Genomic DNA, 24,809 nt, shown 5'->3' on the forward strand with positions numbered 1-24,809 from the left:
TTCACTTTCAGAACCTCACCGCTGTATTGACTAAGGAGCAGCGTGTATAAATCCAGTCTTTAGAGCTATGTGAATTTCTCGACGTGATGCTATAGAGTTTTAAGGTTGCAAGGATGCATGTAGACAAGGGCGATGAGAGAAGGTGAATGGTATGGAAAGTTGTACAGCAGGTGTATATCGAATGTACGTGGTCGCGAAACGTTTGTTGTCGTATGAGTATTCGCAGTGTGATTCGAGAAGAAGCGCGAATTCGGGAAAGACTGAATAGTTCGCTAGAAACTGTATGGGAAAGAGCACAGAATTAGTCATTCGATAAGGGACAAAGATACGTCTCTGTTTCGAGAGTAGGGATTTATCTATTTCCACAGGAGTCAAAGTTTAAAACATATCAAGATTATGTTTATCCCGATGTATTGATAACTTACAATATGGGGATAAGACCCTCCTACTATGTTTCTACCTCCAGTGGTTATCCCTACTTTGTCCTTTCGACTTTCAGCTATCTAAAAAGTATGGAACGCTCGTAATCGATGGTGATAACAAGTTGAGAAAGGATAATAATTCTAGGTATGTGCTTTAATGCCCTCCACTTTTGTAGCTGAATTCACGAGGTCACTTTCGGAGTCAATTCTGAATTATACTCCCATTCAAATCAATCAATTTCAGTTCAATTGATGTACTCGATAGCTCAATCAAGCATCTGATGAGTATGCTGCAAAGTGATATAATCGCTGATGGTTTGAAATGAATGAATGCAGGTAAATGTACCAAATGATAGGTGACTACTCTCAAGTTAGCGCGTATCACTAGTCTATCTGTTATTATTCAATTATTCATTTATCATTCATCATACATTCTCAATTCTTAATAACCGCCACTCTCTTTCTCAGGGCAAATCTCATCTTTTTTGTTGTATTTAGGCAATTTCTCCTGGAGATGTCGGCCTTACGTAAGCGTCTCTTCACTCCTCCAGGGCAATCCGGCGGAGAATGACGCCGAGGAAGCGAAGCTAGGGATAAGGTACCAGTCTTTTGGTGACACGGTCACATGCCGATGATGAATGACTGTGGAGAACAGGTAAAAATAGCAAGATATATTCTAGATGTGGTGCGCATAAACCCCATCACAAGAAAGTCTGGGTAAGGACCACTAACGCGGTGTACGGAGGTCACGTCCGAATCAGAACATACGGAGATATACGCCCGCTTCCACGAGCCGTGCACAAGTTCGTTGAGGGAAGGAGTCTTATCAGTGAGATCACGATCATTTGTTGAAAGCATTGCATAAAGATCATCTTATAAAATGGATACATAACAACGAAATACGGCGTGCAAAGATGTCTCATTCCACCGAACGGTATATCTATAACGAACAACAGATAAACCAAATGCCGCTATGAAGATTTTCCTGTCTGAAATTACTGGCGAGATCAGAAGACCTTGGCCAAGATCTTCTCTTTGATGTTTGAAGGAGGATTATCATCTTTCACTTGCTGATAATGATCATTCAAAGCGTCGAAAAATTCCAAATCCGAATGAAGATCAACATCTTTTGATTTGTGGAAAGGTAACTTCTGGAAAATCTTGAATCCAATTGCGATACCACCTGCGAGGGCGATGATACCGTAATTGAAGATGAAAGTAGCTATATCCCAATTTCCTCTGAGGAATACAGCGTAACCCTGTAGGAAAAGGAATAAAGGTGCCCAGAAACATGCCCAATATCCTGCGTAAGGTTGTAATTTCGATACAACAGGTAAAAACGTCTTTCTATCAATTCCTTGAACTTTCATGGCTTTGTTAAATCGGATCCATGTTATAGCCATAATTGTCCAATTGAGCATAGTTGCAGCAGTACAGAAATTGAGAATCCAATTTAGTACTTTAGCAGATCCACTTCCAAGAGCCAAGTAGGCCAAAGTTGAGAGTATTATGACGACGATTACTGACCAATAAGGTGTACCTTTGCTGTTTACTTTGGTTAGGAATCGGGGAGCTCTCTTTTCGAGAGCCAAAGCATGGAGTGATCGAGAAGCGTTGAATGTATAGGCGTTCCCAGCGGAGAGAACACAGGTGATTAAAGCAGCGTTGACAATAGATGGTAAGACGGGAATTTGAAGTCGAGTCATTGAAATGACGTAGGGAGATTTACCAGCGTAAGTTTTGGATTTACCAAGAGTGAGAGTTTCGTCATTATAAGGAACCAGGACGCCGACACAAAGACAGCCCCCGATGAAGAAAATAATCAATCGGGCCATTAAAGTTCTGAAAGCTCGTGGTACAGTTCGTCGTGGATCTTTGGCTTCACCGGCTATCATAGAGATATATTCGGGACCTCCCATAATAAAACCTGCGACGTTGACTGCGTTGACGAAAGATTCCAATCTAGTGGAAGGTGAATCCCCCGCCCAAGGTCCAGGATTTTTCCAATGTCGAAAGCCGAATCTATCATGGAGGGGATTTCCGCCGACCATCGTGACGAAAGTGTACGCTATCAAGCCAAGTGCTAACAAAACTTTACCGAGGGCGAGCCAGACTAGTATTCCATTAATCATCAGTACGGGTTTCTTCTGGCTAAACTACATTCAGACATATGCTCACATTCGACTTCACCGAAAAGATCCGCTCGGTAAACATTGATGGCCAGGTAGAGAATGAGCGAGACAGTGATCAAGATCGCCGGGTTCTTGTCGTAACCCCAGTACTCCACCAAAGTGTTGATGATCGTCGCCTCGAAAATAATGTACGAAGTTTGAGCGAACTGATGTACGCAATCAGCGCCGATCACATTCGTTATGAAGATAGAGCGCTCACAAAGTGATTCCATCCTGCCATTACACCGAGGGAGGGGTCGACCATCCGACCAGCTAATCGAATAAAAGATCCGTCTAAAGGGAATACGGTGACGATCTCCATTTCTGAAGGTTCTCACGTCAGCCCAGAACTTCACGTACAAACCCTATTACCACCCTTGTCCCCCGCGCGCAAAACGGCCGGAACAAGGTACCAGAATAGACCAGAGAATCCGATTTTCGAGGCGAAACTCACGACATTGAGCGATAGACCAAACCACAGTAGCCCAGAAAATAAATGCAATCAAGAGACAAAGAGGACCAGAGAGCACCCCACTACCAATCGCAACGAAAAGCGCTGCGCCTAAAAATTTGCATTACGATTTGAGCATGGAAAAAAATCATTATACGATACAGCAAAATGAAACACTGACCAATCGATCCAGCGATTGCTGAAAGTTGAATTTGCCTAGGATTTAGCCGTCTGTGATTGACTGAATGAGCTACCGCTCCAGCCATATCGTAGTCCACATTATTGTTGTCGACTTCGTGAGTGCCAATGTAAGCTTCGGACTTGTCGTCCTCTTGCATCTTAACCGGGTCCATGTTGAAATGCGATTGTAAGAGGAAAATATGTCTCCGCTGGATCCTTGATGGGAGTTGATTTACGAACAGACACAATCCGTCGTCCCAAGTCGCTCTTATATAGTCTGCTGAAGAGATACTGCAGCACTGTTATCTCTGAATCATCTTGCTTGTGATTAAGAGGCAAAATGAGTGCTCTATGATTAAGTGAAACTTCGAACCTGGGGTAAAGATTGGGAATTTGAAGTCCTTGATGACTCTATCTCTATGCTTGATTATGTGGAAAGGAGTCCAAGGAGTTCTTTTAAGGGTAAGATTACGTTATATATGTTATCTTGACTTCTAGTAAAAGTGTTTGAGGGAACAGGATGAGGCGGAAAGGCAGAGTATATGTTTGCCGCGCCAACGGGAATAAGTGTAGATCGTAGCTGAAACAGTTCGGACCGGTCTGGCGAGTATGGTCATCAAGATAAGAGGCATTTGATAGCCAGCGTGGGCAGCAGTATACGCGGATGAGATGATTCCTAGATTTATGAATATATGAAGGAATGAAAAGGTATTTAACTCCTAAGGAAAAATCCCCTATTCAGTAATTTCGGAGTTCATGGAGTTCAGATTGATAAGCTCTACTCCGGCAATACCGTTAAGATCTCACCTGATATCACTCCACCCCGAGGTATCGGAAAGCGATACGAGTATGCTTGTCAAAAAATAGATACCTAATGAGTTCCGTTAACAGCCAGAGGTTGCCAGCATGTAGGGTATAGTCTCACCGCTCTAGAATTCACCAGCATTCTGGAGTCCAAACAACTATTGGGACTGACCGGCCAGGTTTGGTGACTTTGTGTGTGAACATATGGTATATATCTTCAAGGCTTAGCATATTGTGAGATGCCAGCCCAAATTCATCGCATCTCGTATTCTGTCACCCTCAAGCTTAGAAATAGTATCATCAATTCACCATGACCGTTCAACCACCTCAGAAACTAGTTACTATAGATGCCTCTGAGCCTCTCGAGAAAATCTATGAGATCATTGCTCGAGATGGGGGTGTCATTGTATCCAACATGCTCTCACCGCCTCTCCTGCAAGAGTTGATGGGCGCTATCGAGCCACACTTCGAAAACCGGAATGAATACAAATCAAAAGCAACGCATGAGGAACTTGGGGCCGATTTCTTCCCGGAAGGGTCGAAAAGGGTTTACGCGTTATTATCTAAAATTCCAGAGCAATTAACTAAGATTATGAGGTTGCAAGTATGGCAAGGGATCATGGGTAAATTCCTCAAGTGAGTCTCGTACAACACTTCAATTAGCAACTCATCAAGACACTAAGAATCGATGCTAATCGATACTCCTTCCGCAAGTGACGAATACTATTCTTACACCGGTGAAAACCACCTTTCTCAAAAATCGGGATTCATGCTCGCTTCCACTGCTGCTCTCCGATTGGTGCCTGGAGCTAAACCTCAACCCTTACACCGAGTGAGTCAGACATTTGATAGTCAGGCTATATGCATACGATTCTGATGGTGTTTCCAAAAATTAGGATCAAATTGCATACATGGTTCGTCCAGATCCTTCTAATCCACTTTTCACCCCTATGGTAGGATGCCTTATTGCGGGATCCAAATGTACCTACAAGAATGGAGCTACGGCTGTAATCCCGGGATCGCACTTATGGGGTCCAGATAGAATTCCAGAGAAGTCTGAATGTACTTACGCCGAAATGGAACCTGGATCAGCTTTATTCACCTTGGGCTCAACATACCATGCTGCTGGTGAAAATATCAGTGAACCAACCGATCCAGAAGCTCTTCGAACTCTATTTGCCGTTTTTGGTCAAAGGGATTATTATAGACAAGATCAAGAAGAGATTCTTTCTACACCTATAGAGATTGCTCGAAAGTTACCAGAAGATATACTCAAACTTGCCGGTTATCGTAAGTCTACTCCGACAGCTCTTCTTTTCCACGGACCGGGGCTGATTCGAAACGTATCTACAGACAAAGCTGTAGGTGGTGTGGGCTACGTTGAGGATCATCAAAGTCCACACGAATTCTTGCACACGGAATATGGATTAGGTAAATTTGTTCCTCAAGCTATCAAAAACGCTTTATAGAACATATGTAGAATCTCGTGATAGTAGCCTTCGTTCCGTGTATGAAGAAGCTCTTTAGCTATCATACAGCAGATGCAGTAACTGTAATCGTCTTTGATTAATCCATGAGACTGTTCTACGTAATGGATTGCAACTTCACGATAGAGAAGGTACATCGCTGTATATAAGAGATACACCTCCCTCCATCACATCGGGCAGGCGCTCGTTGATGACACCGCTCGACCTTGTAGTACTTATCCGGTAGCATTTGTCGCAACTGATTGGCAAGCGAAGATTTTCATCAGCGCGGAGGCATGCTGACGATGGGCGTGAAATTGGAATGCTGAGCGTTAAGCTCAATTTCACCTTCTTATTACTTTCCAGACTCCGGAGCATGCACACGCTGTTACATCATGGTATATGGCTTCGTGTATCTTTTCGAGATGCAAGACAGCCTCAAGTTCCGAAACCTATTACGTAATCGACCTCGGAGTCATGATGAGGAGAAATTACAATCGCCAGGTGTCTGAATTCCATGATATCGTTCCAGTATATTGATTTCATCTTTGTACAATCGCTGCTCTTATTGCATGACAACATTCAGGAAACCCGGACGATACACGACAACAAGGGCCCGCCTCGTACCTTGAGGAACTGCTGAGCGGCAGATAAGGATTGATCCTCGCCAGAACTCTACTTGAAACATAATCGCATCCTGAAACGGCTTGAAATCTCTGTCGTCTATCTCCTAAATAATGGAATAAAGTAGGTTGAGGTAACGGATTTATGTAACAAGATGGTGTACACTACGGCGTGTGAGCGGTGTCGCAAAATGCGTATGAAGTGAGTCATTGATTTGTCCAGCCTTTGAGAGACGACTTATCTTATCTAAAGTTGAGGTTTCAGGTGCGAAAGGCCATCTCGAGGGCAAAACGAGGCGGAGATCTGCGAGAGATGCATTTCAGATCATGCGGAGTGTATCACAAAGAAAAGGCGAGTAGGAAGACAGCCGGGGGTAAAAAACCGGAGAACTAGGGAGATCAACTTAAAAGGACATAAATCATATCACGATAATAGTGATTCTCATTTAGCTCGAGATCAAGCCGATCTGCCCAACCCACTTCAAGTTCTAGCTTCCGAAGCTGTCAGACGCCAGAGTACTCCAGAGTAAGTTCAGGTGAAGCGGAATCAGAAAGCGCACAGCTGACGCAGAGTTGTCCATAAGATCGGATTATGTCACATCGATCACTCCAGAACCTTCGCCTACCGCTCGAGACAGTGGGAGTATACTAGACCGGTATTCTGGATGGGTAGATAAAGTACATAATATCTCTGGGAGGCCTGATTTGGCGAAGAGGCTCGATAAACTACTATCGTCGGCCAGTCATAAATCCCTGATGACCGCAGAAGAGCCATCGGTTTTCTGCGGAAGGACAGATGTGAGTTTTTGGCGATCACACAAATGCCTGAATATCTGGTCTGGTTTTCCGCTCAACGATGTTCATAGATGGCAAGACCAGATGCAGCACCAGAGCATGATGTCGTAACTCTACAGATGATCCCATTATCTGAGGCACAAAGGCTGTTCGATGCGTGAGTAGGTTCATTGCTAGCACGTTTTTGCTAATATGCACATGCAGTTTCATGATTTACCTCACCAACGGTTCGATGTACTTCGACCCAAAAATACACTCTCTTCCATTCGTCCGATCACGAAGCTCCTTCTTGCTAGCTGCTATCCTGACCGTAGCTTCGGGATACATCTCCATATGTTCTTCAAGTGTTCTGCATTCACAATTATCCATCCATACCAATCGGTTAATGTCTTACATCCGAGATCAAAATCTCAAATCAATCGAGATTGTGCAAGGCCTACTCTTACTAGCGAGTTGGACAGAGATACCTCATACTCTTAGTCAAGACAAGACTTGGGCATACGTGTCCTATGCTACTGCACTGGCTGTCGAACTGCGATTAGATTCAGCTTTACCGTTTTGTGTCTCGTCGGATCCCATATACGCACCCGAAACACACGATTTACTTGTTAGGAATGCTCACCGAGTGTGCCTGTTGCTCTACATACATGACAGGGTGAGTTCCCCAACATCCGTTGAGACCCGGGGGCGACAGAAATTCTGACCACACTGGCATAGAATATGGCAATGGTGGCTGGACGCTATCCGATATTTCCGGAATCAACTGTTTCGTCTCAGGCGAATCTGGATATGTGGGGCAAACATGAGGTTGGTAATCACTGACATAGAGGACGAGAAGCGCTGACCTTTGTATGAAGCGCGCATACAAGTACGACGGTCCCATCTGTGCATCAGTGTCATTGCGAAAGATCATCGTGAGTATCGAACGCGCCTGAATTTAGCTGAGGCAGGATATAGACGGAAACGCATCACAGATTAGCAACCTCGAGTGCGGTTGATTTCAGGACGCACATGGATCTGATAGAGAAAATGATGTCTGAGTGGCGTGCGAAATGGGCGGTCGAAATTACCAGTGAGTGCCGTCGATGCTTACCAGGACCCCAAGCTGACAGCCCGTGATGTTCAGGTACTTCGGAATATGATATAATTGCACGGTTCTCGACTTTTGTTCTAGCTTTGACACTGCTGAGGAAAGATCATGAAGATGACAAGGACGAAATTGAAGCTAGGAAGGCATGTGAGACCCTCGCCTTCGAGGTCTGCTGCGCATCAATCAACAATTACAAGTCCTGGATTGGCATACTGAATTCGGCTACTTTCGAGTGAGTCTGCTTTCATCATGACCAACATGGCATGATTTGCTGATTGAGCTGCGCGCATCTATCAGCACAAGTATGGTAGCTTTCTGCGCTATATATACTCTTCAGTCGATAAATCGATCGGACGTGGTATATCTCTCGGATTGGTCATTGTTCCGCCTAGCGACTTTACAGGAACTGATATTCGAGTTGGAGCAGCAGGCTAGTGTGCGTCACAGTGTTGACACAGGCAATAGCATGAGTGTAGTCGATGCTATGGCAAGGCAACTGTCAAGAGGAATCAATCTGATATTATCCAAGAAACAAGTTGGTCAAGGTCTCCGGTCTATACCCTCAGTCGAAGCTTCCAATACGTCAATCATATACGATCACGGGGAATCCTCTTTGATCGAGCCGACGGATCCCGGTGGCGCACAGACAGAAGAAATCCACGGTCAAAATCTTGTTCTGCCATCACAGAAACAGACTCACGTGCAAGAAACCAATACACTCTGGCACACCCCGGAGCTTTCACATCACAATCAGTCGTTCTCATTGCAAGACACGAGCTTTGATGATCTGACACAATTGCTATCTTCGAATAACGCTATACCTTTCATTCCCGAATGGAACCTTGAAAGTCTCCTTCCCGACGCCATCTTCAATTGGGATCATCCGTTAAATCATCCAATTCAAGAATCATATGACCACCATGACAATACCAATGGTGTTCCAGCAAATAATATACCATTTTTCGGCTTCAATTAATAGTTGTACAATAAGAGATACAAGGGTCAAAGCATATGAGTGGTTTATTTGTAAGATTATTCGTTATATATGCATTCTGCACAACATCGCCTTTTCTGATTACTTCTCTACTGGTGTCTACAATTGTACGATCAGGACTCTATCGATGAAGACATTCTGATTGGGATAAAAAGTCTGATTATGGTTAAGTATCATGGTTTTGAGATTTTACATCTTGTTATGACCGTTCTCTTTTGCCATTTCAAATCGGTCGACTTGCAAGTTATTTCCGATGGTACCGCTACCTTCATCGATGTTTTCTCGGACAATAGTTGAGTTTGCTCGTTTTCGGTGGAAGAATGGTAATTCTGGTGGGGTATAGAACAGGACCATTGGCACACCCACTATTCATCAAATCACTAGTAAGCCAAGGCTGTTACGGGAATTTTCGGCTTGAAAGACTTACACAAGGCACCACCGATGACTGATGAAGATGACAAAGGTCAGCCGGGGTAAACCGAAAACCCACCACAATTAGAGTTTCACTCACTATTCCCGATCAATGAAGGAATCATCGATCGACCGATATATTTCCCAACTGAAACGTCGGCACCGTTCAACATACCGATTGGAATGTAGTACATATTGCTATTTGGTGTTATGGAAACAGTCAATATGATGGTCTCGCTATTATCGATGATTCTGGAGGTCTGTTATGGCCAGGATGGACAAGGGAACTTACACGATGACATGTTCAAATCCTAAGAAAACAAATGCGAAAGCTGGGAAATGCAAAGCAGCGATCTTGGAAATGGTTTCTCTCGCTCCTGTTCCAAGCCAAACAGCTAGACAAACTAGGAAATTACATCCGATACCTCTTAATAAGCATGCTCCCCACTGTTCAGAAGTTTTGGTGACTGCTACTCCGGCAGAGTAAGTGACGAGTGCATCAGTGGAGTATAGCTTGGAATAATGGGCTAGATAGCGGAATATCCTTGTTAGCTTCACCAGTTCGGCAAAGAAATTCAGTAAAGACTTACCGAGGAAGGCGACATACGTCAACGCTCCTGCCATATTGCCGAAGAAGACTATGAGCCAATTGACAGGAAGTTCCCAAAGTTTTGTTCGCTTCTTTATTGATGTCATAATGAGAATCACTAGGGACGATGCTATGTCAGCAATCATTGTGGAAACATGAAGACATGTAAACTTCATACTCACTGAAATTGGCAGTACACAATTCTTGTCCAGTCAAAACAAGCATTATCTGTAAGATTCTTCAACTTAACCTGAGACAGACTGAAGAACCGTTCGAGATCTGCAGAAAACTTACAAGACCCATCGGGAAAATTAATGCAGCTACCAGGTTTATGATACCGGGGTATTGGGTACGTAATGTTCCTGTTCCCCCAGTGAAGATTTGGACAGACATGGCGCCGAAGTTGAGCTATACGTTGTTTGTGATGGTTCAGATTGTGGTCTTCACTACACTATGAAGTGCTCGGGCTTACCATCCATGCGGCCATCCACGCTTTGAAGAAGGTGATATAGTATTTCTGAGCAGCCTTCTTCTCACCAATTGTGAGCATAACTATGCAAATTATCGTATTGTGATCAGCCTGACGTCAGATGTTGATATTTAATTCCGGGCTTACCTGCTGTGACTTCAGCAGGAGTGAGTGTGTCCATTATACCGAATGTCACAAGTATAGTATGTCAGCAGTCAAAGTTTTTGATATATGAGCAGGGTGATGAACTATCGATCGCTTCAGCGAATTGCGATACTTATAGATTGAAAGTCAAACAAGGTACTGGTGAAATAAACCTAGTTCTCGATCACACAACCGATAATCTCTGATCAGATATCTCCACTGAGTAAGGCTCCACCGAACAAATATTGAACATACTCGCAAAGATAAGGAAGATTAACGGTGTCTGAATTTGTGCGCCACTAGCTCGATTTTGATTTTACTACCATAATTCTTTCCCTCGGCGCACTAGTGACCAGCCTTGGCAAAGGGAGAAATGCCCCAAGGTGTGACAAGACTGGTATTTTCGAATGGATCCATTTATCTGGAGTTACCCCATTGGAGAGTCACTAAAAACGTGAGAAGAAAATGGAAAGATAAGAAATAAAACCGGCACTCACCTTTTTTCGCCTTGCAGCTCAAATAGCTGGAATCAATGTCGTTACCCTGAAGGTTACGTTACTTGTTGAACGACCGCATGACCTTTTCCATAGATAAGAAAAGTCCCGGGACTCGAACACATTCGAGTACTTTTTATCACATGCCGAACCCTTGCCAAGGTCATGTCTGGAAAGGCTTATCTTCAAAAGGATATCTTCGTATGTGAATTTGTAACAGGTCGACTTGCTTCACGGTCAGGAACTGATGGGTCATATATAGTGCGAGATAAGGCAGCGCTGGCGGACCGATACTTCCGACGAGTTACACATTTCAAAGACCGTTAGATCGTTATGACGTTCCTTCGTACTTCTAGCCTGTAAATATCAGAGATAAGGCTGTTATTGGGTCACGTTGAATGGGTCAGTATTTGATTAGTTGAATGCAACAGCTGGAAATGCCAAGACATCAGTTCTCTGGAGGCTCGACTTTGGAAGAAGGTGCTGCTAAAAATATACCTATTATATAGATTGAACGAGAGTTGTTTTCTGCTAACTCTTCAATCCTACGGTAGTCCATCATAAAGCCTGAGTCGTTAAGATGGCCGTTGGTCATGAACCTTCAAGTTCTGGGTCTGCGCACCGCATACAAGTGATGGTCGTAGGACTGGGGATGGTAGGAATAGCATTCATCGAGAAGATGCTTACGCTCGATACGGCTGGGAAGTATTTTATCAGAACATGTGGAGAAGAACCTGTTGTTGCTTACAATCGGGTAGGCTTAACTGGTGAGTAATGTATATCCAAGATGGAATATTCATCACTAACAAGTGGAATCGAAGAATATTTTCAACATCGAAATATCGAAGATCTCTATTTGAACGATGTATCTTGGTATGCGGAACAGAATCCCGAGCATTTCGCTTTCCATATTGGAGAACAAGTTTTAAAGATAGATACTAAGGAAAAGGTAGTACACACTTCAAGGGAAAACAATTATAAGTACGTTCGTAAGCTCACACTTTTGGATGGGTAGTACTGATGAATCTTGGGTGCTTAGGTATGATATACTTGTTCTTGCGACTGGGTCCGTTGCTGGGCTACCTCCTTATATGACTGCCGAGCGAGCAAAGACCACCAAAGGTGTTTTTGTGTATCGAAGTATCGCAGATCTTGAAGCCATTATCAAATATGGTGAGCGACCGGAAGTTACTCAAGCCTCAGTTATAGGGGGAGGGGTGAGTCTATTTTACAGATATCATAGAAGACAGCTGCTGATTCTGGTTCATAAGCTACTTGGACTCGAAGCTGCAAAAGCGGTATACGATATGCAAATACCCAGCGTATCGATTATGATTAGACAAGATTATCCCCTCAATAGACAGCTTGATTCTTCAGCTGGTGAATTAGTTTTGAAGAAAATAGGAAAAATGGGTGTAGAAGTCAAAACTCGTTGTGAACCATCCTCAATCATTACGCATTCGAACGAAGAAGGACAAGAGGTTTTTGAAGGTTTTGATATAAAAGGTGAAAAAGTGAAATCTGATATGGTGATTTTCGCTATTGGTATTGCACCTCGAGATGATCTTGCTAGAACAAGTGGAATTGAAGTTGAAATTAAAGGTGGTATCAAAGTTGGAGATGATCTTCAAACTAGCGCTAAAGGTGTTTATGCGATTGGGGAATGTGCTAGTTGGAGAGGAAATTTTTACGGATTGATAGCTCCAGGTGTCGAGATGGCGGATATATTGGCTTTCAATCTTGTAAGTTGAGCCTCCTTTCGAGCTCTGCAATGCGCTTGAGCATGGACTAATGTATGAAACAATATTGGATGGGACGCTGATTCCATCTCGACAACATCATAGACTCAGACAGAAGGTACAGCTGCACATGTACCTCGATCAATGAATCCACCAGATCTATCAACTAGATTAAAACTCATGGGAGTGGATGTAGCTTCTTTTGGCGATTATTTCGCCGATATTCGATCAACTCAACCCCAGAAACCAAAAGTGAATCCAGTCGAAGAAGGAGAAGTAGCTATTTCACAAATCAAACCTTCAAAACAACGTGAATTATTTGCACATGGACCTATTCAATGTTTGACATATCATGATCCATTTTCAGCAACTTATAAAAAATATATATTTACAGAAGATGGTCAACATCTATTAGGAGGAATGATGATAGGAGATGTTGGTGATTTTACAAAATTAGTTGCAATAACTAAAAAAAAGAAAAATTTAGATGTACCTCCTTCTGATTTCATTTTAGGTTCTAAAAAATCTGGACAAGAAGATGATGGTAATGATTTAGATGATGATACTGTAATTTGTTCTTGTCATAATGTAACTAAAGGTGCAATTGGTAATTGTATCAAAAATGATATAACGGATTTAGCAATTATTAAATCTAAAACTAAAGCTGGATCAGGTTGTGGTGGATGTGTACCTTTGGTAACTAATGTTTTTAAAGCTGAAATGAAAAAATCAGGTCATAAAATATCAGTAGCGTAAGGTCTTGAATAATTTAGATAACAAACAAGTTTGTGACCTTGAAGCTGATGTTCTTTATACATAATAGCCTTTGTCCACATTTCAAAATGTCCAGACAAGATTTATTTCAAATTATCAAAATTAAGAAATTAAGAGATTTTCATACTATAAATGAAACTGTTGGTACACCAGGAACAGTAGGTTGTGAAATATGTAAACCTGCAGTGGCATCTATTTTATCAAGTTTATATAATGAACATGTTATGAAAGTTGAACATCATCATAATCAAGATACGAATGATCGATTCTTGGCCAACGTTCAAAGAAATGGTACTTTTTCTGTAGTACCTAGAATACCAGGTGGTGAAATAAGTCCTGATAAATTAGTTGCTATTGGTAAGATTGCAAGTGAATATGGATTATATACCAAAATTACGGGAGGTAAGCTTTTTGAGGAGATCTTCAATAAAATTAAAATTTCGCAAGGTCTGACTTTACACATGATTTTAGGCCAAAGAATCGATTTATTCGGAGCTTCTAAACCTGATTTACCTGATATATGGGCAAAATTACATGCAGCAGGCCTTGAATCAGGTCATGCATATGGTAAATCATTAAGAACAGTGAAATCTTGTGTAGGAACTACATGGTGTAGATTTGGTGTAGGCGATTCAGTTGGATTAGCGATTGATTTAGAAAACCGTTATAGAGGTGTTAGAAGTCCACATAAATTCAAAGGTGGCGTTTCGGGATGTGTTAGAGAATGTGCGGAAGCACAAAGTAAAGATTTTGGTTTGATAGCGACCGACAAAGGTTGGAATAGTGAGCGCAATGCAGGCAATGCATTCAATGAGGATGTCTAACAGAGTTTCGAAACTCGAAGCTGATGCTTTCCAATTACAGTCTTTGTCGGTGGAAACGGTGGGATGAAACCTAGACATGCGCAATTATTCGCTCAAGACGTGCCACCTTCAAAAGTCGTCCGAATCATTGACCGATATGTGAGTCTCGTTTTGTGTCTCATCCCTCATTACCATGCACTAATGTGGACACGTTGCTCAGTTGATGTACTACATCCGAACCGCTGATAGGCTGGTTCGTACTGCTCCATGGTTGGAATCACTAGAAGGTGGTATCGAGGTAAGTCGCCGGGTTTCTATTGACTTTTCGTTTTGGTTAGATTTGTTGATCGATGATTGTTCTTGGTATTTAGAAATTGCGAAAAGTAATTTTAGAAGATGAATTAGGTATATGTGCAGATTTAGATGCAGAGATGGATAGTCTAATAGGTACATATGAAGATGAATGGAAAAAAGCTATAGAAGATCCAAATACTAGAAAAAGGTTTAGACAATTTGTAAATACTGTGAGTAAATCTTATTATTGATAATAATGTTATTAAAGGCGTATGTTAAATTCATTGATTTTTCCTTTTTGTTAACAGGATGAAAGAAAACCTGCAATTGATATAATTGAAGAAAGAGGTCAAAAAAGAGCAGCAGATTGGCCAAAAGATTTTCCTTCTCAAAAATTTGAAAAAGAACATCTTATTACTCCTGAAGATGAATGGAAATGGATTGATTTAGCAAATGTTGAAGATTTAGAAATTAATGATTCTAATACTACGTAAGTTTTTTTATGTGAAAATAAAAATAAAAATAAGGAATATTATAGAATTTAATAAAATTTTTGTTTTAAAAATAAAATAGTTCTGTTGCTGTAAAATATGGTAATGATACACAATTAGCTATTTTTCATGTACCTAAAAAAGGAATTTATGCAACTCAACAAATGTGTCCACATAAAAGAGCTTTTGTTTTAGATCATGGTATAGTAGGAGATGATAAAAATGGTAATTTATATGTATCTTGTCCGTGAGTTTTTTTTAAGAATTTCCATTTTATCTATTGAAACTTTTCTGATCTTGTCAATTTTTTTTGTTTTTTTTCGAAATAAAAAAAGGTTACATAAAAGAAATTTTAAATTAGATGATGGAAATTGTTTAAATGATAATTCATTAAAAATTTTAACTTTTAAAGCTAGAATAAATGAAAATTTTATTCAAATTAAATTACCACCTTTTGAAGATTTAGATGAAATTATAGGTTCATCTAAATGTAAGTTCAATTACTTAAATTATTACGTTTTCATTGATAGTAATTGATTTTTGATTGAAATACGTTTATAGGGATGGTTAAAAAAGCAACTGCAGAAGCATTTGGTAGAAATTCTGCAACTTCTATTGAGATTGTATCACCTTCAGGTGAAATTAATAATAATCAAGATAATACTAAAAGTAATGGAATAAATAATGGAAATGGTGAAGCAAATTGTAATTCTAGTGGATGTGGTAGTCATGCTTTGGAATGGTGAAAAAAGCTGTAAATGATAATAGTAGTCAGTCAGCCAGCTTTGTTGTATATGAATTAATGAATTATTTATATAGAGTGCAATGCCAAAATATGCATCAAATCGTTATAATGGCTATGAGATTCAAAAATACAATACAAATGTGAGATACAAACAGTATCAATATAAAATGTTGAACAAATGAAATGTCGTCAAGATCGGAATTATATATGATTGGGAGAAATCTTGGACATTCAATAGGCACTTCGACAGATTTCCACCATTTAAGCAAACTTGCTACGTTTACTCAAGAGTACACTTCCACTGCCACTATTCGTACTGCTAGTAGTGCTTTGTCTATGCGGGTGAGGTACAGGCGCAGGTCTGGCCATATTACTCATACTACCATTTCTGGAAGATAGACCACCATTACCGATTGACCTAGAAGAGCTATTTTGAGGTCGAATCACTGACACTCCGGCTGCACCACCGGCAGCTCGACGAGTAACTTGAGATTCTTCTTGTACGTATGAAGCGTATGATGCTAATGATCTTCTATGTACATCCTATTCGAATCATCATGGTCAGCTTGGTTTTCTTGTCGAGCAGCAACGGCAAGCTGGACTCACTTTATCGTTAATAGAGGTTGCCGAAATCTGCATACTTGTCCTTTTAGATATTGAAAATCCAGCATCCTTGCCTTGCTCATCTTCATCTTCGTCTTCATCTACAAATGTATTTCTTCGTTGTTTCAAAGCTCGAGCACGAGGATCGTTAGGGGGCATCAACACTTCATCATCCATGTCATCAATTGCTAGTTCGTCCGAAGTTTTCTATTAGATTTGCGAGAATAATCAGTTTTGTATCCGATGAAAATGGAAAAATATCGTCTCACCCCTCCGTTCTGCCGAGCACGCGCTCTGAGTAGATTGTATTTTTCCTTGAAGGTCATTTTCGGCGCTATTGGAACGTCTTCCTGAGCAAGTTCTTCAGGTTCTCGGCTAACTAGTGATCGACCGGCTCCGGGCAAATTATCAATATCAAAGAAAGGAGTTTCATCGATTTCGTCTTCATCGGATTCCAGATTCTCATCGTAAACTCTTCTGAAAACATTTGCTTCGCCCTCTACTCAGCAAACTCAAATCAGCATTGGCTTCAATTGCCACAGTGAGACGGTGACTCAGTGAGTCGTTCGACAGAAAAGTATGACTTACCCAGCTTATCCAGTCCATCTTCTCGATCCAACTGTCTCTTTCTTCGCTGCTTCTTACTCAACCTCTTTTTCTTTCCTCCTCTTTCATCCTCTGATTCAGATTCATCGTCGAAGAAGTCCTTAGTTCGTTTTTTCCTTCGATGTTGACCTTCAATTATCTTTCGAGCTTCTTGTTCCAATCGTAAATCATCTGCAGCTTGTATTTCTCTGCAGAGCATGATCGAGAGTCAGCGTTGTGTCATATAACAATCGGTTTCTAAGGCTTACCTGTTCTTTTCATTTACCATTTCATCTTGCCTTCGCCTTTCCTCCTCATCTACTTGCTGATCATCTACCAGCCCTTCCAAAAATGCATCTTGATCGTCATCATCGTCATCATCCTCATTCTCAGCGTTACCAAAGGGTAAGGCCCACCCATTATCTTCATCTGATTCTTCAGCTTGTTCGTCAACCATTCTGCTTTTGAATTTGGGTTTTTGAGGTCGAGAAGCAGCTTTCATCATTCTATCGAATACGGTTCTCTGGGCTGAGGGAGCAGCTTGAGTTGGCGACAGTGTAACTGGTTCGATGTCCTGATCGATATCAGGATCAGATTCCCTTCTTCTTCGAAGTCTACTGAAAGTTTCCTCTTCGTCTTCGTCCTGAGTTTGCGTAGGCGATCTCTCAGTATCATTGAGTGACTGCCTCTGATCAGAAGACAAAGTCCCTATCTGAGTGAAAGTTTGTTTGCCGTATGGGGTTTGTTGCGTTTGATCGCCCAATATAGACAAATCAGATAAACCACCCAAATTTCTTCTTGATTGACTGATTTGAGTCTCATCATCAAATACAACCTCGGCAATAGGGGGTTTCGTTTGAGTGAATAACCTGAAACATCAATAACGCATAAGCTTTACAATACGCTTTTTCATCTAATACTGCGATACATCTAACTCACCCTCTTTCGTTGATGTATTGCTGTTTAGGCTTTTCCAACTCTTGCATTCGCTCCATGGCAGCTTCTTCGATCTCAGCAGCAATTAAATTGTTATCCCGCTCAATTTGAGTTTTAGAGATCTGTACTTCAGGTAAGATCGCTTGTGTGGGTAAAAATCCACCGATGTGATCGCTTCTCAATCCCGCAAATGCATCTCCCTATATATCATCTCAGCTCCCGGCCGAACGTCACTGTAAGAGAATGTTACCACTCACCGCATTCTCAGAACCGGCAGCTTGTGTAGCTCCAAAAAGTTGAGAGAAGCCTTGCGAACCGTTTCCGAATCCACCCAAGTCAAACCCTCCAAATCCATCATCATTTGTAGTGGACTTCAAGGTGGCGGAAGGCTGAGGCTCAAGCTTTTTCAGTGAAGCTGGAACTTCTTGCCAAGAAGCAGATTTTGCATTGTCTTCATCATCGGAATCAAAAGCGACTCTAGCGGAAGGCCTTGATTTTCGCTTGAACACCGGTTGGACTTCTTCATCTTCATCCTCTTGGAGTGTTTCTGGTATGAGATCGACAGCATTTGCGTCATCATGTTGCGATTCTCCATCTTTCTCCTCGACGACTTCTTCTTCATCGCCAGAACCCTCTTCACCGCTCCACACCATCCGCTCATCATCTTCCTCTTCATCAGGATTATACTCTTCATCTTCGTCATCCTCCTCATCCTCCTCATTCTGCTCATCAAGCTGAGTTTCAGGAATTTGAATGATCTGTTCTTGCCGTCCGGGTAGGATTTTCACCCTTCCACAATCTTCCTCCTTTTTCCTAGCTATAGCACTGACCTGTTGCTGATGTTTAGCTACGATGAATTTATTGAAGTCCTCGTTACTCAATACCTCATCTCGACCCTTTTTCTGCGTTGAAGGTTTACTTCCAGCATTATTTTGTTTTGCATTGGAGTGGTTGAATGCTTTTCCAGCAAAATCAATATATGTCTCACTGATCCCTTCCGCATGATTCTTGTTCTTATGCAATTTCCCTGCTCTAGCTAAGAAGCCTTGTTTCTGCTTTGAGATTACACTTTGATCATTCGTTTTTGATAAGATCGCTTTTGCCCCTGAGATCTTCTTCCCACCAAGCGCATGAACTGGCTCTTCTTTCTTTTTCGGCGTGGTCTCGCTTTCAATCTCGAAGTCAGACTCTTCTTCTTGGGGCCCATCCGAGGAAGGTTTCGTAGGTTCCAAATTTAATGTCATCGGCTTCTGCTGTTGAAGTTTCGCAGCGATAGCCCGCTTTTTGAATTCCTCGAGTTGTTTTCTTCTGGCTTCTTTGTCATCTCGCTTCTTCTCGTGATCCAGGAAATTCATAAAGTCTTGCTCGTTTCCCTTCTCATCATCCTCCTCTATAGATGCTATGGCTTTGCCTTTACCCTTACTTTTCTTCGCAGCAGGAGTCGGCGTATTGGGATTTTCGATTGATATGCGCGACGTGGATGTTGTTGCCATAGCATGTCGGATTCCGGACGAGGGTGTGAACAAGATTATTTCGTCGTCTGGAGGCGTTTGTTGGCTTGGACTTGTCTGAGGAGATTTACCGAAAGTCAATCCAGGAATGTTAGACCTATCGTTGCTGTACAAGCAGTCATCAGCTGAGCGATGGGTATAGCTGTATTCTGAACTGCTTACGTCCGGTCTTTGCTTTGTACAGCAACGTTCGCTTGAGCCAACCAAGCTGAGATGGGCAGTCTCGAAGGCTCGGGTCGGGAAAAAGCGACAGGTCGTTCTCTATGAGCTCGAGCGATATCTTTCTCCATCTCAGCTTTGTCAGCTTTGTTCAGACCCTACAATCTTGTCAGCTACCTATATACCTAATCAACGCAAAGGCGGGATAGCTCACTCTGTGCACTCTGCTTCTTTTTTCTTGAGGTTCTTCGTCATCGTCCTGGTCGAATAAATCGTCTAATCCCTCCAAAGCAGAAGATTGAGGTTGGCGGACAGGTTCGAGTTCAGCTTGAGCTTGCTGCTCTCTCTCAACTCTAGTCTGGTTATCCCTTTTCAGATATTCTGCCATATCCTCATCATCTACTTCATCATCCTCGTGTTCGCCGTTTCTAGGCGGTCTGCGGAATGAGGGAGGAGAACTTCCTCTTTCAGTGGTTGATTCGCCTTCGTATTGAACCGGCGTCACACTCCTAGACGAATCTCTAACGAATAAAGGGGGTTCTTCTCCGGCGTCGTCCGATTCTTCATCTGACATAATTATACGTTTGGGTTTTCCGGGCATACCTGATTTCCTGATTGGAAACATTGTTTCTTCAGCAGTTTCGGATGAATGAGCTTGAAGAGCACGAGGAGGAGGGACCGGCGGCGAAGAACGTAGTGGAGAACTTGCTGTGGTCGTGGGCAGAGAAGTAAGAGAAGAAGTTTGAGCCAATATATTCTTTTCTTTGGGTATAGCTAAATTGGCTGAATGTAAAGGTTGAACTTGATTTTGATTTTGATCTAAAGCTTTTAATCCCCTAGCTTGCCTTCGTAATTTTTCCATCTCTTTTCTTGCTTCTTCTAAATCATCGATATCTTCAGTCTTGTCAGAAGATGGTGCATCAAGTTTAGATAATTCATCTCGCCATGATTGATTAGCGTTAGACCATCGATCGAGTAATGCTTTTGAGGGCGAGGTAAATAACGGTTGTGCTGTAGCAATGGAGCTTGAAGAAGATGCTTCACCTAAAGGGGGTGGAGAAGCTGGTCTGACGCGCCCATATGTTCTTTTTGGTGCTGGACGAGGAGGTATGATATCCAGTGTATCGGATGTCGGTGCAGGGAGGGAAGTGAGAGATGAAGTGGACATAATGAACGCCTCCTTCAATTAACAGGATCCGGGCGTGACTAAATATGTAGCAAAATTTCCATGAATAACAGTCCAAGTAGCAAGAGGTGTAAGATTCTTCATGCGCGAGTAGTGATTATTGACGTGCTACGATGATTATAATTGTCGATGTGATGTGAAGCGATTGATAGTGATTGACGGCGAAACGCGTATGAGAGAATAGTAAAAGTAATGTTCTTGATGGCTTGATTTCAATTCAATTCAATTAATTCACAATTAATCAGACGCGTCAAACATAGGAAATAGGGTAAATGGTTAGATATCAGGCTCATCTCTTACTAGTACCCTTTTGAAGTGATCAGGCACATTGGATATAAGCGGGGCACGTGCCATTGATGAAATGACGTTTGGATTAATCTATAAATGATAAAGCGTAAATAAACGAATAAACCACTTATCAATTCAACATTATTCTCTTTCATCCTTAAACCAGTTGAGACAAGCGAGCAAGATGAGTAGAACACCACAAAATGGAGAATCATCAAAATCAAAAAGGGATGATGATTCACATCGAACTAAAATATTAGTACTCGGTTGGAGAAAGTAAATTTATTGAATATGTTCTAGATTTTCAAAGATTAAATAATCTGATAAGCTTTTTTTGAAATGATAGAGCAGGTAAAACGTCTTGTATAAAAACTGTTTTTCAAGGTGTACCTACTAAGGAAGTACCTTATTTTGGAGTTACTCAAAAGATTGAAAAGATCAACTATGAGTACGTTTATATCTTGGTAATCAAGATAGTTCAAATGATTTATTTGAGCTGATAATACTTTCATTTAAATAGTTCGATAGTACCTATACAAATATGGGATACACCAAGTAATTTCGAATTAGATCAATTGGAAGTTCCAATAAATACATTTTCAACTATAGTTTATGTATTAGATATGCAGGTGAGATTTTTTTTTTAACTTTTTTAACTAAAAAAGATTGATAGGATGAGCTTAAATGATGATATTAAAAAAACTTTTTAAGCAAGATGATTCATATCATGAATCAATTTTACGTTTTGTACATTTAATGATTAGAATACATTTAATAAATTCTTCAATTAAATTTCATATGTTTATACATAAATCAGAAGTTTTATCAGAAGATTATAGAGGTGAAAATTATGCTGAAATTCAACGTACAACTTCTGAAGAAATTGAAGATTTTCCATTTAAATCTTTACAACAACAACAACAAGGAGGAATTGGAATAGATTTAGAAGATCAACAAAATATTAATTTAATTATAAATAATTTAATTTCAGATGTTAGATATTCTATGACTTCTGTTCATGATGTTACTTTAAGAGATGCTTGGTCAAGAGTTTTACAAGGTAGTATGGAAATGTTACCTGCTGTTGAAAGTTTACTTTTAGATTTTACCTCTGTAAGTTAATTGTTTTTCTCTTACTTCTACCAATTCATTCTTTTTTTTTGTCCCTCATAGTATTAAAGGGCTAATGTCATGATATTTCTCTTAGCATTCAAGTGCAGATAATACTTTCTTATTTGATATTAACTCTGGGGTGATATTGGCTACGGATAATCGACATCGAACAGATGATCTATCAGAACAAGTGACTGAATACTTATCGAGTTTTTTAGCATTTAGAGATTTGTACAAGTGAGTTTTTCTGATGTTTTCAAATACATCGTGAAGCAGTGTTCCTAATTTGATTGACCAATATATTTGTTATAGGAATATACGGAAAGCCAAATCTCCTTCTAATGGCGATGCGAATCATGAAGCAGATAAGGCAGAAGATACCAATCCAGATGGGGAAGAAAATACGGAGGATGATGAGGAAGATGAGGAAGATGAAGATGATGGACCGAGAGGATGGTGGGATGATGAAGATCCTGATGAACCTTGGATGACTCAAAGTACTAGATTAATGCCAAATACAACTTTGGCATTATGGCAATTTACACCGTGAGTTTTTTTAAATTAATAATCGCAATTTAACAAAAAATGAGAATTGAATCTAATTGGAAGAATGTAAAAGGTATTTGGCTTTGGTAGTTTTACTTCGTACAGAAACTTGGCAAGCTAGAAGAGGAACTATTGAGTATAATTTGACTTTCTTAAGACAAGGAGTGAGAGAGATATTATCGGTGGTTTAGAATTTCAAGAAGTAGAACGAAGAAAGATAGAAATGCGAAATCTATATAGATAATTGAAAATTTTGATACCACCATTTATGCATATTCAAATATCATAATTTCATTCTAACTCGTCACGAATTTACATATATACAATTAAAAAAGAATTGATTTTGTGTTAGGTCAATTGATTTCATCTAATTTATCTTCAAATCGATTTTCTAGATTTTGAAATTACATTAAAAGAATTAACACTTTAATATGAATTTTACTTTTGATTTTGAATTATTGATTGATCAACTATCTCTTCGTTTAATATTCTTTCAACTTGATGAATTGTTTCATAATCAATTTGAACTTCCAAACCAAAATTATTTGATTCAACTATTCCAATGCTTTGAGAAAATTAACCTTGTGGAATTTGAATTTGATGAATTTGAATTTCATTTTGTTGATCAATTGAATCAATTTATTTGAATTCTTCTATCTGTTATTATTTCTTGACTTTGATTATTATTATTATTATTATTATTATTATTATTATTATTATTATTATTATTATTATTATTATTATTATTATTATTATTATTATTATTATTATTATTATTATTATTATTATTATTATTATTATTATTATTATTATTATTATTATTATTATTATTATTATTATTATTATTATTATTATTATTATTATTATTATTATTATTATTATTATTATTATTATTATTACTTTTTAATAATAATTTACTTCCTTTTAAATCACCATATTTAGGTAAATTTTTATTTCTTAAAATTAATTCATCTTCTATATCTCCTGTTAAATTTTCTATACCTACTGTTTGTAAATAATTTGGTAAGTTGGATGGTGATAACCAAGGTATATCATTATTTTCAAAATTTCGATCACGTTGTTGTTGTTGTTGATTTATATTTGAAGGATAAAATAATGAATATAATTTAATTATTTTATTTATTAGTAGAAATAAATTAGTTAAAAGTCTTTTGTAAATCGATTCAAAAAAAAAGAAAAAGTTACAATATTGAAATTAGCTTCAAATTTCTCCTTTTTCATTGAGGAGAAGGGAAAAACTTACAATAAAATGAAACATCCATTTCCTATCATAATTAAAATATCAATATCATTTTCATTTTCTTTTTTCTTATTCATTTGATTTAAAAATATAATCCAACTTATAATTGTACTATTCATCAATAAAATTAATCCAACTATAATGATGAAGAGTTTTCGATCATATTTAAGGATATTTTGTTTATTTTCAACTGATTGCGATTCAACATCTAATTTGATATTTATATTTGTGAAAGATGGAATAGGGGATTGTTGATTTTGATTTTGAGTTTGATTCGTTTGACGAGGTCTACCTATTGGACTTAAGGAAGCTTGAAGCGTTCTTATTTCCATTGAGGAGATTTGTTCTTGGACATTTGTAGTATAAGGTAAATTTTTAACAGGTGAATTCATAGTATTTAATCCAATATTAACAGAAGAAGGGTTTTCAGATTTTGCTTTTGGTTTCAGTAAATGATCATTGTTTTGAAGTGGGTATAATCGTAACATTTGTTCGATAAACGATGGCTTTGGACTTGTCTCGGTTGGTTGGATATTTAACATCTTGACAATCTTTATATGTGATTTGGTGTTTTCCCGACGTCGGTATGGATCAAGTGAGAATATGGGAAATATGATTTGAGAGATAATGATTTTTTGGCTCGACCTGCCAACTTAGTTTTAGGAGTTATAA

At 39.7% G+C, this 24,809-nt stretch overlaps 8 protein-coding genes across 8 annotated transcripts; 4 read left to right on the forward strand and 4 right to left on the reverse strand.

Moving 5' to 3' along the window:
- Nucleotides 1-1,429: 1,429 nt before the first annotated feature.
- Nucleotides 1,430-3,397, reverse strand: I206_102293 (uncharacterized protein; the record flags this gene model as incomplete). Its single annotated transcript, XM_019159354.1, has 5 exons — nucleotides 1,430-2,535; nucleotides 2,601-2,760; nucleotides 2,814-2,917; nucleotides 3,048-3,155; nucleotides 3,226-3,397. 5 exons carry the CDS (start codon nucleotides 3,395-3,397, stop codon nucleotides 1,430-1,432), a joined length of 1,650 nt encoding a protein of 549 aa, XP_019007648.1.
- A 941-nt stretch (nucleotides 3,398-4,338) lies between these two features.
- On the forward strand, nucleotides 4,339-5,497 carry I206_102294 (uncharacterized protein; the record flags this gene model as incomplete). The annotated part of the gene is made up of 4 exons (XM_019159355.1): nucleotides 4,339-4,664; nucleotides 4,743-4,860; nucleotides 4,925-5,318; nucleotides 5,382-5,497. The coding sequence occupies 4 exons, from the start codon at nucleotides 4,339-4,341 to the stop codon at nucleotides 5,495-5,497; spliced, it is 954 nt and encodes a 317-aa protein (XP_019007649.1).
- A 775-nt stretch (nucleotides 5,498-6,272) lies between these two features.
- On the forward strand, nucleotides 6,273-8,978 carry I206_102295 (uncharacterized protein; the record flags this gene model as incomplete). The annotated part of the gene is made up of 10 exons (XM_019159356.2): nucleotides 6,273-6,319; nucleotides 6,383-6,643; nucleotides 6,702-6,915; nucleotides 6,984-7,069; nucleotides 7,117-7,567; nucleotides 7,630-7,719; nucleotides 7,770-7,826; nucleotides 7,870-7,984; nucleotides 8,039-8,234; nucleotides 8,300-8,978. The coding sequence occupies 10 exons, from the start codon at nucleotides 6,273-6,275 to the stop codon at nucleotides 8,976-8,978; spliced, it is 2,196 nt and encodes a 731-aa protein (XP_019007650.2).
- Nucleotides 8,979-9,185: 207 nt separating this feature from the next.
- Nucleotides 9,186-10,646, reverse strand: I206_102296 (uncharacterized protein; the record flags this gene model as incomplete). The annotated part of the gene is made up of 9 exons (XM_019159357.1): nucleotides 9,186-9,361; nucleotides 9,424-9,441; nucleotides 9,508-9,605; nucleotides 9,700-9,934; nucleotides 9,998-10,114; nucleotides 10,179-10,224; nucleotides 10,291-10,404; nucleotides 10,469-10,548; nucleotides 10,613-10,646. 9 exons carry the CDS (start codon nucleotides 10,644-10,646, stop codon nucleotides 9,186-9,188), a joined length of 918 nt encoding a protein of 305 aa, XP_019007651.1.
- A 1,037-nt stretch (nucleotides 10,647-11,683) lies between these two features.
- Nucleotides 11,684-15,950, forward strand: I206_102297 (nitrite reductase [NAD(P)H], large subunit; the record flags this gene model as incomplete). Its single annotated transcript, XM_019159358.1, has 14 exons — nucleotides 11,684-11,870; nucleotides 11,925-12,084; nucleotides 12,143-12,320; nucleotides 12,375-12,845; nucleotides 12,948-13,594; nucleotides 13,666-14,018; nucleotides 14,088-14,399; nucleotides 14,481-14,578; nucleotides 14,640-14,717; nucleotides 14,791-14,943; nucleotides 15,022-15,203; nucleotides 15,287-15,451; nucleotides 15,540-15,694; nucleotides 15,766-15,950. 14 exons carry the CDS (start codon nucleotides 11,684-11,686, stop codon nucleotides 15,948-15,950), a joined length of 3,324 nt encoding a protein of 1,107 aa, XP_019007652.1.
- A 260-nt stretch (nucleotides 15,951-16,210) lies between these two features.
- On the reverse strand, nucleotides 16,211-20,911 carry I206_102298 (uncharacterized protein; the record flags this gene model as incomplete). Its single annotated transcript, XM_019159359.1, has 9 exons — nucleotides 16,211-16,492; nucleotides 16,556-16,759; nucleotides 16,822-17,051; nucleotides 17,141-17,346; nucleotides 17,407-18,006; nucleotides 18,077-18,273; nucleotides 18,331-19,690; nucleotides 19,747-19,901; nucleotides 19,958-20,911. The coding sequence occupies 9 exons, from the start codon at nucleotides 20,909-20,911 to the stop codon at nucleotides 16,211-16,213; spliced, it is 4,188 nt and encodes a 1,395-aa protein (XP_019007653.1).
- A 490-nt stretch (nucleotides 20,912-21,401) lies between these two features.
- On the forward strand, nucleotides 21,402-23,067 carry I206_102299 (uncharacterized protein; the record flags this gene model as incomplete). The annotated part of the gene is made up of 7 exons (XM_019159360.1): nucleotides 21,402-21,493; nucleotides 21,564-21,665; nucleotides 21,738-21,846; nucleotides 21,929-22,330; nucleotides 22,425-22,567; nucleotides 22,643-22,876; nucleotides 22,950-23,067. The coding sequence occupies 7 exons, from the start codon at nucleotides 21,402-21,404 to the stop codon at nucleotides 23,065-23,067; spliced, it is 1,200 nt and encodes a 399-aa protein (XP_019007654.1).
- Nucleotides 23,068-23,510: 443 nt separating this feature from the next.
- On the reverse strand, nucleotides 23,511-24,679 carry I206_102300 (uncharacterized protein; the record flags this gene model as incomplete). Its single annotated transcript, XM_070202538.1, has 2 exons — nucleotides 23,511-24,045; nucleotides 24,141-24,679. The coding sequence occupies 2 exons, from the start codon at nucleotides 24,677-24,679 to the stop codon at nucleotides 23,511-23,513; spliced, it is 1,074 nt and encodes a 357-aa protein (XP_070058639.1).
- Between the last annotated feature and the right edge of the window lie 130 nt (nucleotides 24,680-24,809).

The sequence above is a fragment of the Kwoniella pini genome, chromosome 3 (assembly GCF_000512605.2).
Source record: "Kwoniella pini CBS 10737 chromosome 3, complete sequence".
NCBI lineage: Eukaryota > Fungi > Basidiomycota > Tremellomycetes > Tremellales > Cryptococcaceae > Kwoniella > Kwoniella pini.